Source organism: Tauraco erythrolophus, chromosome 10, assembly GCF_009769465.1.
Source record: "Tauraco erythrolophus isolate bTauEry1 chromosome 10, bTauEry1.pri, whole genome shotgun sequence".
NCBI classification, from domain to species: Eukaryota; Metazoa; Chordata; class Aves; order Musophagiformes; family Musophagidae; genus Tauraco; species Tauraco erythrolophus.
Window position 1 is genome coordinate 34,371,441 of NC_141474.1, and position 17,547 is coordinate 34,388,987.

The 17,547-nt window shown below is 50.0% G+C and overlaps 1 protein-coding gene across 1 annotated transcript; it reads left to right on the top strand.

Moving 5' to 3' along the window:
* Positions 1-758: 758 nt before the first annotated feature.
* Positions 759-17,201, top strand: IL12RB2 (interleukin 12 receptor subunit beta 2). Its single transcript, XM_086617634.1, has 15 exons — positions 759-816; positions 1,218-1,532; positions 2,141-2,255; positions 3,804-3,979; positions 4,189-4,328; positions 4,994-5,138; positions 7,677-7,756; positions 11,553-11,769; positions 13,042-13,239; positions 14,336-14,437; positions 14,519-14,674; positions 14,955-15,092; positions 15,693-15,780; positions 16,287-16,386; positions 16,698-17,201. Exons 1-15 carry the CDS (start codon positions 759-761, stop codon positions 17,199-17,201), a joined length of 2,532 nt encoding a protein of 843 aa, XP_086473760.1.
* The last annotated feature ends 346 nt before the right edge of the window (positions 17,202-17,547 follow it).

Consider the following 17,547-nt stretch of genomic DNA (forward strand, 5'->3'; position numbering starts at 1 on the left):
CGTGCGTCTGCAGCTCTGTCCGTCGGGGCAGAGTTAAACAGTCGTAAATCAGCGGGATGCGGGGGTTTTCCTTTGGGAAAGCAAGCTAAAGGCGCTGTAAGATTGCCAGTTCCCAAGGTCTTATCCGCAATTTTATGGGTAGTACTCGGGTCTGGGAATCTTGAGACTGTGTTGGTCATCTGGGATGAGGTCATTGGATTTGGGGTCATCCGTACAAAGCCTGAGCACAGCCCTGCTGAAGAGCACGTGAAGGTCCTGGGGGGGACAGAGAAGGGGCTGCTCCGTCCGAAAGAGGGTGCGGGATTTCGGGAGAGCGTGGGCTGTGCTGGTGGCGGGCAGGCGAACCTGACCTTGGGGACAAACAGCGTGAGGGGTCCTTCTTGGACAAGCCAAAACCAACTTGGTTTGGATTTGCAGGGGGGGTATTGGGACAAGGGAGCAAATACTTATTTTTCTAAAGCACAGAGGTGTCTGGTTTTATAGCACGGAGTTTTCACGTACCAGTAACTGCCGTTCCCCTGGCTCTGGTGCCCGTCTCTGGGGAGAACCATCCGAAAACCAGCTGCTGCTCAGGATAGGGTCTCAAAAGTCACAACTTAACAATGTCAGCAGAAAATGCTCGTTAGAAAAGTCTCGTGAAACAGGCATTCTGGCTTTTCTGAAGTTCTAAAATAGTAAAATGCAAACATCTGTATATTATTTTTTCCACTTCTTTTAAGAAACTGGTAAAAGGTATTGATTTCTCCATAGGGAACAAAATGCTATTTGCATGGATTGTGCCCGCAGCAATTTGGTTGTTGGTGCACTTCACACCAGGTAAGATTTTTTTTTTTTTTTCTCCCCTCCACAGCAATTATTACTTAAAAGAAGCACTCAGGCTAATTAGATTGGGTTTTTTTCCACCTTCTGTGTGGTACGCTAATAAACGTCTATCTTATTAGACCAAAATTTGATGCTTGATTAGGTTTATACCGTAATTTCCGTCAGATCCGCTGCTGCTGCTGCGCATCCTCCCGTTCTCCGTGGCGATGCCCCTCGTCCTCGGCGCGGCGGGGTCTGCCTCTCAGCAGAATCAGCTCAGGCATACGTCGATGCAACATCTAATTAGTGCTGCAAGCCCGTTTCGGGGAGCGTAGAGCATCTCGTAGCCAACGGGGATGTTGCACAAGAGGAGGGCTGCAGCCATGCTGGAGGTTCGTTTTCCCGTTCCGTTGCAGAAGCAGACAGCAAAGACAGCCGACGTCCCCCCGGCGCCGCAGAAGTGTGCGACAAAGGGAACATGACTGCCAGTACCGCTGCTCCCGTCCGGCCCGGGACCAGCGTCACCCTCTCCTGCCAGCGGGAAGCCCTGCGGCACGCCGAGCAGTGCAGGATAGCTATTTTCTTTAACGGCTCTGAACTAATTAGCAATTACGGCAGTTCAGTAAGCACCGAGTTTCTAGTCCGTACATATGGCAAACACATGTTTACGTGCAAAGTAGTTTGTGAACACAAGAAAAAACTCATTTGTGGAATCGATATAGAATCTGGAAGTAAGGAGAATTTAATTATTCCTCGTTCTTAAACGTTGCCTGTGGTACCTCTGAGATGTGTTAGAAAACAGCACCTTTCCAGAACAGGTGTTGCCTTTTAGTGGCTCATTGTATTTAAAACATTCCTGGATGGGACTGTGCAACGCTCAGATAAACAGGGAGATGCTCAATAAAACTCTCTGCTCAGAGCAAAGATCATACTCCCTCCTGTCCCACCCCTGACACCCACCAGTCTCTCCAGGACATTGGGGATTTGCAAGAAAAAGTCTAATATTGAGTTTTCTTGTAGCCTGATGAGCTGATGCTGCTGCACCAGTGCTGCTTATTTTATTATTTTTTTTTTAAATAAGAATAATAGTTGATTGCTTCAAGCAATGCTTGTGGTACCAAGCCCTGGTATTCATCTGGCACCCTGGCAAAGTCACTCAAGTGCCAGAGGTCTCGCCAGGCTGCAGAGATCACGGACTCAGCTGTTTTCACATAATAAAAATTATTCTCTATAAATTCTTCTAAACCCCCAAAACAATCAAAAAGCCAAACCTTGCGTTTCTGAAAACGTCTTCTACCACCGTCTTTAAGGAAGAAACTGATAAGAATATCTGTTTAAGATCCTCCGGATGAGCCCAGAAACGTGTCGTGTCTCCAGAACGGGACAGACGGGCATCCCACCTGCACCTGGGACAAGGGACAGCTCACGCACATCAACACCACCTACGTCATACAGTGAGTGACGCAGCCACGTAGGCTCTTTAATACCTATAATGTGGTTTTTTTTTTTAATTTTACACCATTTATTGAAGGTTTACCTTTATCAAAGCGCGCAAAGAGTTGGTTTATGAGTAAGTCAGTCCAAGGCTGCCATGATGACAGAAGCCAAGTGGAGCAGTTAAACCCCCTTTTCTGGTCACATCTGGGTGTTCTGCGCAGTTGTAGGTTGGGCTCCTTGTGGGTGCAGCAGGTGAAGAGGGTGCACCGAGTCCTGGATTGCTTTCGGAAGGGGAGGGTTAGCAGTGGCCCACGTGTGAGGGGACCTTTGGATTTTGAGAATCACCATGCATAGCAGGAATCTTATTAAAAACCTCTATTTCAAGCAACATCTGGGTAGAATGAATCAATTCTGCCCTTTGCAAATCACTGGGTAGGCTGAACTAGTTCCGTTTGCTTCTGACGTGCTGCAGGTTGACCATGTCCTTGTATGAGAGGCTCTCTCTTTTTCTTCTTCTTCACCTTCTTCTTCTTTCTTCTTCTTCACTTTCTTTTTCACCTTTTTCCTCTTCACCTTCTTCACTTCCTTTTTCTTCTCCACCTTCTTCACCTTCTTCTTCTTTACCTTTTTTATCTTCACCTTCTTCTTCACTTTCTTCTTCATCTTCACCTTCTTCACTCTCTTCTTCTACACTTTCTTTTTCTTCACCTTCAACTGTTGGCCAAAGTAGCAGCAACTTTCTTAGCAGCTTGTAGAAACCTGTTGCTGCTCTTTAAGCAGAAGGAGAATATATGGGAAATGTGCAGAAGGGTAAGGAAGCATGGATAACGAGTCCTCTAATTGATGCAACATAGAGATATAGTGGTGCTTGCTAGGAAGTTATTAAATATATTACAAAATGCAAAAGGCCAACGTGAAGCAACATGATATAAACGTCTCTGATTCAGGGGGAAGAAAATACATGGAGAAGCTAAATGAGTTATCCAAGGCAATGGGTCAAATGATGGATTGGGAATTAAAAGTTGTGTTTGAAGTCTTGTGGTCTGACCGTTAGACTCCAGATAAATGAAGTTTTTAATCATCACTAACATGTAAAAAGAATTTAAAAAACAACAAAAACCAAAATCCATCATCCCCCAAAGTCTGTGTACCATGCTCATTCATAGAGAAATAGTAGGTAACAAATATTAGGTAACCGTTACGCTATTAAAAGGCACCTACTCACGTACTTGCAGCTTGGTGGAAATCCAGAGGTATTTCCCTTGTCTGCGATTAAAAGCAAAAGCAGTGAACACCTCGACTACCGATTTAGCTGGAGGAGCATTTACTGTAACTGCTGTGTTTGAGCAGACGGATCTTTCAAGGGGCAGACACCTACGTGGCTCCCAGCACACTGCTCCTCCCTGGAACGCCAACCCGCAGGGAAGCTGCTGGAAGAGCCGCAGCCCCACGGGACCTGGAGCAGCACGACTGTACGGGGTCGTGAGCTATGCCCCGACGCACCCAGGGTTTACCTTTCCTGGTGTCCAGGAGAGCATTAACAGAGCGTTTTCCTTCTGTTCCAGGCTATCGAATGGGACGGACGTCTTCTGTGTTGCAGAAGATAGCCTGGATAAGAAGTTTGGCTCGCTGGCTCTCGGCAAGTTGAATTTCAACTCTACTTACACCGTTGTGGTTGCCGCATCCAACGAGCTAGGAAGTGCTTTTTCACAACCCGCTCGTGTTCACGTTATAGACATAGGTAAACGCTTTACTTGTTGCCTTGCACTTAGCCCCAGCCCTTTAGAAAGATGTGAAAATGCCTGGAGCGCCTTCTTGTTCAAACCTCTCAGAAGAAGCGTCCATCCAGTCTAAACGAGCGATTATTAATTATTTTCCCAGTAACCCCCCGTGTTCCAAGCCGTGCTGCGCATCTGAGCCCCGTTTCCTTCTTTCTGTTTTTGCTGCTAGTGAAACCACATCCTCCCAGCTTTTTGGTGGAATTCACAAACTCTTCTGCCACCAGCTGCACCTTTTTTTGGCACGACGAAGCACGAGCGCGGCACTGCAGGCTGAGATACCGCCCGCTTGCCGGGCACGCCTGGAGCACGGTAATCCTCCTCGGAAGAGCAAAGGGAATTATCATTCTTGGAAGTTGCTTTAATATTTTTATTTCTTACTAGAATCAGTTTGTCCAAATTTGCCTTTCGCTGTTCTCTAAGGTCATATTTAAGAAAAGCTGTTGCCTACTGGTCAAAAATGATCATTGATCTAAAACCGAACGAAGGTAAAACTCTGATCCTGTAAAAAACTGCGTGCCCGAATAGGTCCCTTAAGTCAAGTGTTGGTATGATGCAACTGAGGAATCAGAGCTTTTTTACTGAAATACAGTCATGTCTGCTCATTGGAGCTCATGGCTACAAACGTGCGATTTCCAAACGTTTGTGCCTGCCTTAATGTTGATTGGAAGTCTTTGGTTTTATTTGAAATGGTAAAATAAATGCGTGGCTGGAAGTTGAGTAAAACACGTGAAAATTTGTTATCTTCACATAGTTACACGAGGGATTTTTCAGCTGAAGAGCTCCAAGCCTGATGACTCATTGCATCATTCTTTGAGTTATTGAAGTTGCCTCAGATCAGGGTTTTCCCCGTTGTTTTTAAAGACATGTTTTGGCTGGCTGGGCTTCCTTCGGGCGTCAGTCACTCAGCCGGTCGCTGTCTTCAACCTTTATTTCCTCCTGAGTTTAAGGTTCCGTGTCCTTTGTCTTCATTCAAGGTTGAAGGCTTGAAGAGTGAGAAGTGCACTCTTTATGGTCTGGAGCCTCACACAACCTACGAGTTTCAGGTCAGCTGTAAAATCCACCCCGAGCGAGGACTGTGGAGTGACTGGCGGACGTACCAAACCCGGACTCCAGAAGCAGGTAACACAATCCATCGTCTGTGGCACCAGGGCCGTGTCTAAGGCTTGCACCCACGTGGAAGCTTCAGCTCATGGAGTCGAAGCGCTGCCGGGTTTTTTGCCGGTTGGTTTGTGGAAGCTCTCTAGATCCAGACGCGGAGCCAACAGGGACGTCGCTTCTGTAACGGAATTGCTTTTTTAATGAACAAGAAATGAAGCTGTCCAAGTTTCTTGCAAAACAGGAATTTTGAGAGTTCTCTGAGAAAGCCTGAAGGATATTTTCATTTGACGTCGTTGAAGGTCGGGGGAATTTTCTCCGCCCTGCCTGGAGCCACGGTGGCCTCATCAGCATCGTGACACGTCTGGAAAAGGCAGAGACAGTTGTGCAGCACAGCTTGGGGGAAAAAAATAGTCTGTATTGGTTCATATCTAAGTGTTTTACTGAATCCCTGCAGCAACCTTGTACTCAGGTCAGGACAGCTGCCCTGTCACCCTCTGGTGCTGATGAACCACGGTTTGGGTGACACGTTCTGGGTCCTTGAGCTCAACCAACGATTTGCTGAGAAGTTGGGTGAATTGGCCGGGAAACCACTTGGCCTGTCTCGGTTCTGCTGACACTGGCGGGTTTTAAAAAAACAGTTTAATTTTGCCAAGTCATCTTTTCCCAAGTAGAGAAGTTATGTCAGCTGGAGCCTCCACCACGCCATGGAGACCTGGGTAGCTTCGGCAGAGCAGAACCTGGCCAGGCATTTTGGGAAAGCAAGATCCCACCAGGAATTAGGTGAGCAAAGAGCAGTCCTGCTCCAGAGGACGGCACCGCAGGCTCCAGGGACACACAGCACCAATCTGAGGACAATTCTGCTAGTTTCTGCCAACCTTGGTATGGGCTGCCTTGGGCTGCACGAACTCACACGCTGCAAAACTTTCAGTTCTGACGAGAGAAGAAAGCATCTCAGAAGCTTGTGCTTCAACAAAGATGTGTCAGCTGCTTTGGCTTCTCCTCCTTTTGTCTCCTCCTCCGCTGTCGTTGCTCTTTTTGGTGAATTACTATAAGTTCTTCAGGCTGGTGGAGGTATTACTCATGCTATTTACCACTACTGACGGCATCAGTTTCTGTAAGAAGCATTGATTGATGCAAAAGGTGTGAACTTTTCCTTCCCTCCCCCACCTTCCTCTCAACAGTTTTCTCAACCTTCTCGACGCACCCCGGTGTTTGTGGTCACCACCCCTCCCTACCCAGCCGGCGCTACAGAATGAGAATTTTTTAGCTGACGGAGGCGCGTTTTCTGCCCTCAGACTAGGGACAAGCAAGGGGAGGTTGCAGACGAGAAGCTCTGGGTACATCATGGTCACCTTTCTTTGAAGGAGCTGAAGTTCTACACATGAGTTTGGCCTTTTGCAAGCCCAGGAGTGTCCTTTTCCAATGGGTCCTTTTTTTCCTGTTTCTCTAAGGCTGACCTGCCACCAAATTTCCTTTATGCCAGCACTGTTTGCAAGTGAGCATATTTTATTTTTTGTTCCAGCTGATTCGTGTGGTTCACGTGTGAGATGAACTTCAAAATCCGGGTTGGAGTCCAAGAGATGCAAGCCCATATTTTATTTTTTCCTGCTTTGAGCTTGCCCCTTCCTCCTTCGCTCACAGCGAGCGTGCTCTGGTTTTATTCCTTCTCCCAGTCCCGCTTCTGGTTTCTGTGCCAGTCACTATTTGCTGTTAAAACAGGACAAACAGCTCTTAACTTTGGTGGCACCGGGGGCTTCTGTCTTTGAATATAGGAAATAGCAGCCCCCTTCCAGCTGGGGCTGTGCAACAGCTGCCTGGTTATTAGCAACAATTAGTATGGAATTAGATGGGTTTATTTTGGTCGGAGACCTTGGGGAACTGAGCTTCGTTACCTTTCGTCACGTTGACTTTCTTTGTGGGTCTCTGATTCTGAACTGTTGGAGCACATTCACCGGTTTCTGCAGCCAGAAGTTTGCCTGAGGGTTATTTTGGAAGGTTTATTCAAACCAGCAAGGGTTTCCAGTCGCTCTGTGACTACAAGGAGAATTGTGGAAGGTACAGGAGTTTTAAGGTGCCTCTGACCAGGTCCTACCAGCTGGCTGTTAAAGACTTCTATTGCCTAGAGCCAGACAGTGAAGTCCTACGGATTCTACAAACCCTCTCACCTGAGGCTGTCCCATAATTTTAAGGACTAATGGAGCTGACCCCAAGGACCTTAACCAGCCTCAACTTTCATGCAAAGATGAGAGCTAATACCGTCACCTTGATGTGTTGGCTTCCTTGGGAGCCATCCTGATGGCCAAGGGCAGGGTAAAGTTACCAGCAGATCAAAGTCCTCTCTTGGGTTTATGGCTTGTTCTCTTCATAGGTACCATCATCAGCTGAACTCCAGTTGCCGCAACAAATAGGGGCTGGTACATACTGCATCATTTCAGAGACATTTTAAAGCTTAAATTTTAGTTGTCTCAGGATTTTTACCTCCTTCACCTATTCAATGTCTTGTTTGTTTGCTTCAAAACCCAGCCATTAATTCTGCTCACCCTTTTCCTTCCACACCAGTGCCGACCGGGCTCCTGGATGTCTGGTACCGACAGCAGGATGTGGACTCCCAAAGACAGAACATCTCTCTGTTTTGGAAGGTAAATTAAGCAAAACCTGAGCAGATGAAGGAGAAACTTTGGTTCATGTGTTCTCAGAGAAGGACTGAACCCAAGGCGAGCGCAGGGCTTTCACCAGTGCCCGGTGACAGGGACACGGACCAGCTCTGCCACCCAAGGCTCACCTCCCCACGCCATTCAGCTGCTCTTCCTTACCCACAATATCTCTTTTACAGCTTCCCAAACTTTCCATCATGCTGGAAGCATAACACGTTCCCAGCACATCACATGGGTGAAGGGAAGCGGAGGTGTCACAGCTCCGTTACCACCTCCCAAAGACACACATTCCCTCCCCGTTTCCACATGGTGACCTGTGCCCCGACGGTATATCGAAAGGGACAGAGAACAACCTTACAGACTTCTTAATTTGTTTTCTAATTAATATCTCCCTCTCCTCAGTCTCCACCTCGTTGTTGCTTGCCATGGCTGCCACACGCAGCCAGGACAGGAGTTCTGGGCGTCCAGGAGGACACCGCACCCCACGTTCTCCATATGCCCACACCTCGCTGGTGGAGGATGTCCCTGCCCATGGCTGGGGGGTTGGAACTGGGTGAGCTTTGAGGTCCCTTCAAACCCAAACCATTCTATGATTCTATGACCTTCCTCCAGAGGTGTTTCTGCTCTGTGTTGATTATACATGAAAAATGGGGGAGGCAGATGAGGTGATTTATTGTAATAGGTTTTTAAGGTGACCCAACTCTCAAAAATTTAAGAGCTGGGTGTAGTTTAGGTGACCAAAAGGGTCCTGTCCATGTCACTGCTGGGTGGATGGACGGTTGGTCGAGGCTCTTGGTTTTCTCTACAGGTGTGAAGCAGGTGACAGGCAAACCACATGCAAAAGGGTTTGCTGATAATAAATCTGCAGATCTGAAGTGGGACAAACTCAGAGTGGGAAAATGTTGGTTGTTTGGGTCTGTGAGCCGGGGGCTCAGACCCTGCACGGGAAGTTTCAAAAAGAATTCAGATTAAAGCCCAGCTGTAGGGTAAAAATTCCACATTATGGGACCATTACCACCCAGCTCAGGGGAAAAGGCTCATGCCAGATCTGCTACACCGACATTCCCAGCAAAACCAAGCCCTGTACCGGTGCGGAGCTTCTCCGGTATTACCGACCCAGCACTTGCAGCCAGGCCCAAGGGGAATTTTTGGCTTGTGGGGCATTTTGCTCTGGTAGTTTTATTTCAGAGCCAGTAAGATGATTTTTTTTTTAAGCATAAAATATCCTTGACTTCATAGAATGGTTTGGGTTGGAAGGGACCTCAAAGATCATCTAGTTCCAACCCCCCTGCCATGGGCAGGGACACCCTCCACCACACCAGGCTGCCCAAAGCCCCATCCAACCTGGCCTTGAACACTTCCAGGGATGTTTGGCAGCAAGACTTCCAGTTTGCCATCTCTAGTCAACCTTCCAATTAACCTTCTATCTCCCGCCCATGCCAAGAAGTCAAAGCAGAATTTCTGGTATAATTATGTGACCGTTGTGGCTCTAAGACACTTGACTTCAAGACTTTTGACTTGCAATAACGACCTGGCGACGCTTTCTTTATCGAAGCAGACTTCCTGCAGCGCCATTCATAAAACGGGCGCAGAAAGTTGCTTTTGTAGTTTTCTCGACAGCTACAAAGCAAAAACCTCCAGCTCGGTGCAAGGTTCTACCACCACACGTTCTCCTGTGTTCACACCACCACCAAAGAAGGGCTCGCCGAGTTCATTCCGGCTCTTCCAGAGCGGTTTCAGCTCTGCGTTTGCCCCGAGCCGCTGCCAAAGCGATTGTGACTGCCAACATTTTCCTATTTTTAAAAGTTTTTTTTTTTCCCCTCCCCTCTCCCTTCATTTTTTTTTGTTTTGTCACGACAAAAACCAGCCCAGCAACGTGAACTCGCTGCATAGGAACTGCAGGAAACTGCGGAACCGATAGTGCGACTGCAGACACCCGGGGTGGAAAAACCAGCCAGAGGTGTTAGCGGGGACAGCACAGGCTGACTCGTCAGAGATGGGTGTTTAAAGTGGTCGAATTTAAGTAGTTCCTTATCATGGTTAGAAGTCAAAATCTGGATTTTCCCTAAAATCAAAAATTGCTGTTTTTTACAAATTTTACCCAAAAAAATGTAAATATTCTTTTTTACCTCCCTTGTGAAAAGCACGGCTTGAGTTCAGGCTTAAGGCAGGAGGAGGTTTCACTGCCCCTGGCTACGCTTGGAAAACCGGCAGCTCGCAGCTAAAAAACTTCACTAAACTGCAATTAAAAGGAAAAAAATAAGTAAGAAATAAAAAGAAAGACGTGCAGCCCAAAGAGAGACTTGCTCTTGGCCTTACCATCAGGGAATTAACTCATTTCACGTGGGTAGATGCACAGATTCCTGAGAGCAGAGCGGTGACGGGGCTGGGATGAAGCAAAATCAAAGGGAGAAAATCAGAACGGGCCGTTACGTGGTGCAGGTTTTACACAAACGTGCAAAATCAGGGTGAAAAAGGGAAATTCTGCAGAAAGAACACCAAGTGCCTTTGGGGAAAACCGCTATATTTTTAGCAATAAAAGTGCGTGTTCACTCATTAGCTGCACTGCAGGTCAACACATCTTAAGTTAAATTTCTTTTTTTATTTAAAAAAAAAAAAAGTATTACAGAAGAAAGCAGTCTCGACATGCAAGCATCTCTGCAGCACTGCTTCTTTCCTCCAGCTTTCAGAAGAGAATAAAGCAAAAACTGGTAACTGGTTACCAAAGACCGTGAGCTGGTGCGTGCTCTTGTCCTGCAAGTGACACCATCGCTGTCGAGAACCTCTTTACTCTTAGGCCAGAAGAGGAAAAGAAAAATATTACCTTGGAGGGAAGGTTCCTCACTGAGGGCTGCTAACAGGGCTCTTGCTCCACACCACTGCCCAGGGTGGGGAAGGGGCCATGGCTGCTGCTCCAGGGGGGTCCCAGCCTGGGTGGACAAACTGCAGCCCGGCGTGAGCTCCTGAAAGCCTTGTTCGGGAGAGCTTTAACACAAAGGTCATAGAATCACAGAGTGGTTTGGGTTGGAAGGGACCTCAAAGATCATCCAGTTCCAACCCCCCTGCCATGGGCAGGGACACCCTCCACTACACCACGTTGCCCAAAGCCCCATCCAACCTGGCCTTGAACACTTCCAGGGATGGGGCAGCCACAGCTTCTCTGGGCAACCTGTGCCCAGTGCCTCACCACCCTCTGAGTGAAAAATTTCTTCCTCAGATCTCATCTAAATCTCCCCTCTTCCAGTTTAAAGCCATTACCCCGTGTCCTGTCACTACACACCCTTGTCCAAAGCCCCTCTCCAGCTTTCTTGTAGCCCCTTTAGGTACTGGAAGGTGCTGGAAGGTCTCCCCGGAGCCTTCTCTTCTCCAGGCTGAACAGCCCCAACTCTCTCAGCCTGTCTCCATAGCAGAGGTGCTCCAGCCCTCGGATCATCTTTGTGGCCTCCGCTGGACCCACTCCAGCAGCTCCATGTCCTTCTTGTGTTGGGGACCTCAGAGCTGAACGCAGCACTGCAGGGGAGTCTCAGGAGAGCAGAGCAGAGCAGAGGGGCAGAATTCCCTCCCTTGACCTGCTTCTTTGGCCACAAAGATCCCCTTTGTGGTAGCAGATTTGTTTGAAAGCAGGTCAAAGACTTGGTTCACAAATAGCCAACCCCACCTTCCTCCACGAGCAGAAGGTCTGAAACCTCCCAGGCAGCCCACTGTGGCCCCCTGGCACGGCACGGTCAGTGTCTTTGCTCATCAGGAGAAGACGAGAGTAACAAACGTGTTTTCCTCGCAGGCTTTAAGCGAGTCGGAGGCGAGAGGACGGATCCTGCGGTACACGGTGACCTTCGAAGCCCTGGACCAGCAGAACCCCCCGGAAGAAGTGCACTTCACCACCCAAACCAGCTACACCAGTGTCACGCCAAGGGTGGGCTACAAGATAACAGTCACCGCCGAGAACTCAAGGGGCAGGTCCCCCCCTGCATCCATCGTGGCCCACCCGGGCACCCCGGGTAAGGGATCCTGCTGGGGCTGGACCACTGGGAATAACACCAGGGCTCTGCTCCGTGCAGCTCTCGGCTACATACCATGGAAGTGTTCAGGTCCCACCACCTCATGCTCTTCAAGGTCCATCCCAACGAATCTCCAGGGATCTGCAGATCCAGTTTTCAGGGTGGCCAGGGGTACAGTTTCATGACCCACCAAGTTGTCCTGCCTTGGTACTGCTGTAACATCACCTCGACCCCTTCTGAAAAAGGTTTTTTATTTTTTCACGAGAGGTGGCAGGACGGAGGGGAAGGGATGGTGGGGGGAAATCACACAAGCTTTACCTCCTGGGAAATTGCACTCTCTTGTACCCACGCAGCACAACTAACGGGCGTTCCCCAAAGCTGCCCAGCCCCGAATTTCCTGCGCCGGTACCAGGCACGATGGAGCCTCTTGGTATCAGGTGGTTTGTTCCAAGAAGCAGTTTCTCTGTGTGCACTGATCCTGGTGTAACGCCCCTAAAAGGGGAGCAGAGCCATTGCTAAGTGTACACTTAAGTGTAGCGACAGGACACGGGGCAATGGCTTTAAACTGAAAAAGGGGAGATTTAGATGAGATCCAAGAAAGAAATTTTTTACACTGAGGGTGGTGAGGCACTGGCACAGGTTGCCCAGAGAAGCTGTGGCTGCCCCATCCCTGGAGGTGTTCAAGGCCAGGTTGGATGGGGCTTTGGGCAACCTGGTGTAGTGGAGGGTGTCCCTGCCCATGGCAGGGGGGTTGGAACTGGATGATCTTTGAGGTCCCTTCCAACCCAAACCGTTCTGTGATTCTGTTTCACCTCTTCCCCGTGCTGCATGGAACATCGCCGGGACACTCGCCCGCCTCCATGGGCAGAGGCACAGCTCCTGAGCTGGCAGCCTGCGCTCATTACATCAGCCCCTTCGTTAGGCAGAGGCAGGATTGGTGCAGAAACGTCACTGGTAGACGGCTGTTTTGGGGGCTGTAAGACAAGAGCTGCTTTGTGGGCTCGGTTCAATTGGAGTTTGTTAGAAAAAAAAATCTGAAAAATGCTGGTTTTACACTAAAGAACAAAAATCAGCGACTTTCCCAACCTTTTCTCCGGCAGGAAAAAGTAACCTGGCCCAAGCTGGGATAGCACAAGGTTTACTTTTATACGTTGTGTGGTGCCAGACTGGGTGAGACTCAGTAAAAACTGTATCAAACTTACGGAGCCCACATGGGTTATGGCCAGTTCGTGCTGACGGTGTCTTTTCCCCGTGATCTTTCTCCCCTGTAAGACCTTCCTCCTCCTCCACGGGACGTCTCGGCCGTAGCCATGGGCAATGGCAGCATCCGCATCCGCTGGAAAGCGCCGGTCGCCTCCGCTGCCACCCTGGGCGGGTACGTGGTGGAGTGGGCAGAGAGGAGCCAGCGCCTGGAGCCGCATCCTGCCTGGGTAAAGCTTCCAGCATCCGACACGTCCGCAGTGATAGCAGGTACCCACCGCCTCCAGGTGGGACGGTACCGCCGTTCCGGTGTTATTCTGGAAGCTTTTCAAGGAACGAGTCAGATTCTGCCATTTACTGGTTCAGCCTAAGAAATGATGGCATTTAAAGCCTTCTGGATAGAAGGAAAAAAAATACAAAACTCCGTGACCATCCTGGGCTCAGCTCCGCAGTCGCTCTCGCCTGAGACTTGTGTCTGATCAATAAAACAGCTTCGAAAAACCCCCAGTCCTTCCAAAATGGAACAAGCCAGCTAGAGGCACAAGAGATCAAAGGCTTAAGGAAAGACTATTTCCTTCCTGCTAATGGTTGGGTACTAATCCCAGCCAGTGCTCCGAAGAGGCTGGGAAAGCAGATATTCACACCGTCGTGTCGGACAGGGGAGGAACGAGCCCGTCAGCCCCCCTGAGCCGCAGGGGGAGCCTGCAGGAGGATGCTCACGTGTGGTCGGAGGGAGGAAAGAGGGTGGGAGATTTCTGTGCCTCCCGAGCGACCTCATGTGCAGCCGGAGTTGGCACCGCATCTGGGAGAGCGACCAGCTGGGCAGCTGCCCTCCACCTCCCGCCCTTCCTGGGACCACAAAACACGGTCCCAGGTTTCCTTTAGGAGTGCAGGGCTGTCAGCAGCTGCTGTCCATGAGGAAAGACAGGATAAGGAAGAAATTTTTCCCTCTGAGGGTGGTGAGACACTGGAACAGGTTGGCCAGAGCAGCTGTGGCTGCCCCATCCCTGGAAGTGTTCAAGGCCAGGTTGGATGGGGCTTTGGGCAACCTGGTGTAGTGGAGGGTGTCCCTGCCCATGGCAGGGGGGTTGGAACTGGATGATCTTTGAGGTCCCTTCCAACCCAAACCATTCTATGATTCTCTGATTTCACCCTTCTGAGCCCTAACACCAGTGCACAGTGAGGTCCTGGTGACCTCAACAGGAGATCACAGAGAAGCGCTGGGTTTTTTCTCCCTTCTTTACGAAAGATGTGTTAATAATCGGAAGGTTTGTCTCAGATTTAAGCAGCTAACGGGAACACTTTAGCCATGACTGTAACTACCCATCATTAGTAACTATCCACTTCTTTTAATGTCTTTTTTTAGAGCACATAAAGGATAACGTGTGCTACCAGATCAGTGTGTTCGCGCTCCACCGGGACAGAGCTGGACACGTGGCATCGGTTTGGGGATACTCAAGAGCAGAAGGTAAAACCACAGTAATACTCTTCCAGATGTTTTTTAAGCCAGCTTAAACTCGGCTTTAAAAGTCAGCCTTATGTTTTGCAGCGCCGTCAGCCGGGCCCCAGATGTGTACAACACCGTGGGCAACCGGCGTCTTGGTTTCGTGGGAAGCAATCCCTGCCCACCAGCAAAGGGGCTGCATCACAGCGTACCACGTATACCTGCGGAAGGAGGACGGGGAGGGAACCCCAGATGTCTACAGTAGGTACCTGGGAAGACCAACGTGACGTGCGTGTGCTGCGGGTGGAGGAGAGGGTGGGGAGAGAGATGCCTTCAGAGTGATAGAATGGTTTGGGTTGGAAGGGACCTTCAAGATCATCCAGTTCCAACCCCCTGCCATGGGCAGGGACACCCTCCACTACACCAAGTTGCCCAAAGTCCCATCCAACCTGGCCTTGAACACTTCCAGGGATGGGGCAGCCACAGCTTCTCGTATTCTATCATTCTATGACTCATTTGCTTCTCCCCCTTTCCCTTCCAGACGTTTCCAACATGACCGCCCCGCGCTTGTTGCACATCACGGACCTGCAGCCCGGCCAGCGCTATGTCCTCTGGATGACGGCGTCAACGGCTGCCGGAGAGGGGCCCTGCGGCAACCGGGAGCTCGTCTGCTTGGAAAGTACGAGTCTCTGCTGGGGTGGTGGCTAGGAGAGGTCCCAGCCCTTGGTCCTCTATTTTCCACAGGCTGGGAACGCTTTCCCCACTGGAAAAAAAAAAAAAAAAAAGCCAGACCTTCTCCCAAAGACTCCTGACCACAGCTAACGGCAGGAATGAGGGTTTCTGTCCTGTAAAGACAGATTGTTTTGGTCAAATTTCTTGTGAGCCCGGATCGAGACAAATGATCGCTAAACTCTGAGAAAGGAGTCGATAAAATTTGTGCTCGAGTATCACCAGAAAGTTTTTGTTGACTTTCCTCCCCAGCAACGTGCCATAACAACAACTTTTAAGCTCCTGAACCGTGGATGTTAGGGAATTCCTCTCTGTGGGTGGGAGCAGGGCTCCTCCAGAGGCGGGTTCCTCCCACGGCCCATGGGAGAAATGCAGGGAGGTGAGCAGGAGAGGAAATTAAAGCCCAATTGTGAACCAAAAAACCAAACGTTGGTACATTTTATGAGTGCAAACGTTAATCAGGCCATGACTGTTGTCCAACTTAAAGTAGCATATTTAAATTTCTGAATTTTTTTAATACAAACGGAACGATGGGTGTTCTGTATTTCAGGTGCCGGGGTCTGGACGACCATTGTGGTTACCTGCAGCTTCTTCATCTTCTCAGCCTGTCTTTGTTCTGCGCCTCCGGCAAGAAAAGCGTGAGTAGATCCATCTGTTAAATTCCAGTAAAACACGGAGTTGTTGTTAGAAGGGATAGTCACCTCGGGGAACAGCAAGGACTGTTCTGAATAAAGGTTTCAGAGTGCATAAATGATAATAAGAGCGCCCGTTGAGCTTAAGACAGCCTTATTTCACAGACATTGTGAATTTTTAACCCGGAGCTGAAGGTCTGTGTCCACCAAACCAAACCCAAAGGGGGGCAATCCTTGGTGACTGACCTGGGAGTGACGTTAAGCCCCGAGATTAAAACCCATTTTCTTTTAGAGCAGCACACGTGCATCCCCAGCTGGATTTTCCAGGACTGGGGCTCACAGCTGCATCCTGCTGGCACTGCCGCAGGCAACCGTCTGGCAGGAGGAGGATGCTGGGTGGCATTTACCTCTGCCCGTGAGCCCGTTGGCCACCACGGACAAGCTCTGGGGTGCCCGCAGGTCCCTGCCAAGCCGAGCTCTCCAGTGACCACATGCACGGATTCCATCCACAGGTTACACTCGCTCCTCTCCCCGCTTCTGCCGCAGTGGCAGAGCGAAGCTGTTCCAGACCCCGCCAACGCTACGTGGGCCAAGAATGACATCTCTCTGAAGGTAAACTGTACTTTTTTTTCCCCCTCCTTCTAATCCCACCACTTTCAGAAGAAAAAGCAATTGGAGCCATGCAAGTGACTAATTGATGCAGCGAATCCAGCAATCCCCGATAGCAGATAAGCTCTGTTCTCCTGTCATGTTAGATTGCAGGATGCATTGGGCAAATTAAATGCAAGAGCAATGGAGTGACTTTTCCTTTTTAGCAGCGTTAGCTGCTGCATGGAGGGACTTTTGCATTCCAGGGGTGGGGGGAGGTCACAGGATATGGATCACGTAATTAATTATGGTTGCTCGGTGTGTGCCCGGGGCAGGCGGAGCTGAGCTGGGCCTCCAGCCTGTTCCTGCACAGCGCTGGTGGCTTTGAAGAGCCCGAAACGACGCAAGTAGAAGAAGCCTTCATGAAGACTGACCCGCTGGCCCTCCGGGACGAGCCGCTCTTGGGCAGCGCTGGCGGCGGGGGACACGGCGGTTGGCCGCCGGAGAGCGGCACGGGGCACCAGGAGCTGGCGTACGGGGCTCTGCCCAGCGCGGCAGACCTGGAGGTTTATGAGCAGCAGCTTCCCGACCTCTACAAGAGGATGGCGGTGGAGGTGACGGAGCACACGCAGACCGTGTCCGAGTACATCGCCAACCCCGACACGGCCGCAGCCAACGCGTGCCCACCGCCGGTCACGGGCACGACTGACGACCACCCCGAATTCCAGTGCAATCTGCTCTCTGTCTTCCCAACATCTTTTATGACCCCCGTGCTTCCCTGCGAAGGGAATCTTACCTTGGATAGGGTGAAGATAAACTGCAGCTCTTCGGCAAGGTAGGCGGTCAGGGTGACATCAGCCTGGCCTGATTTGTGGGGTTTTGGTTTGGGTTTTTTTTGCACTTTCCCAACGCATTTCGGTGCGTTTCAGCACAGCCACTCCAGCAAATTGCACATGACACCTTTAAGGGATAAAAAAAACCTCAACTCACCAACTTTCCCAGCGCTGCAAGTCGTACCTGTACAACACAGCGCTCCTCGCCCACCCAGCATGCTCGGGTAGCTGGAAAGACAGAAGGTTGGGAATGCCTGGGCTGCACGACACGGCTTTTGGAGAGGTATTCCAGTGGTATTCCGGCAGTATTCCTCACCGCAGCCCCGGCACTGGCACCAAGTCGTGTTGTCCT

What these genes read in the sequence shown, in the direction of transcription:
- IL12RB2 (XM_086617634.1), top strand. Translation starts at nt 759, where the DNA reads ATGCTATTTGCATGGATTGTGCCCGCAGCAATTTGGTTGTTGGTGCAC. An exon ending in TGTTCACGTTATAGACATAG is followed by an intron (nt 3,980 to 4,188) that starts GTAAACGCTTTA and finishes TTTTGCTGCTAG; the next exon opens with TGAAACCACATCCTCCCAGC. An exon ending in AGAATGACATCTCTCTGAAG is followed by an intron (nt 16,387 to 16,697) that starts GTAAACTGTACT and finishes TGCCCGGGGCAG; the next exon opens with GCGGAGCTGAGCTGGGCCTC.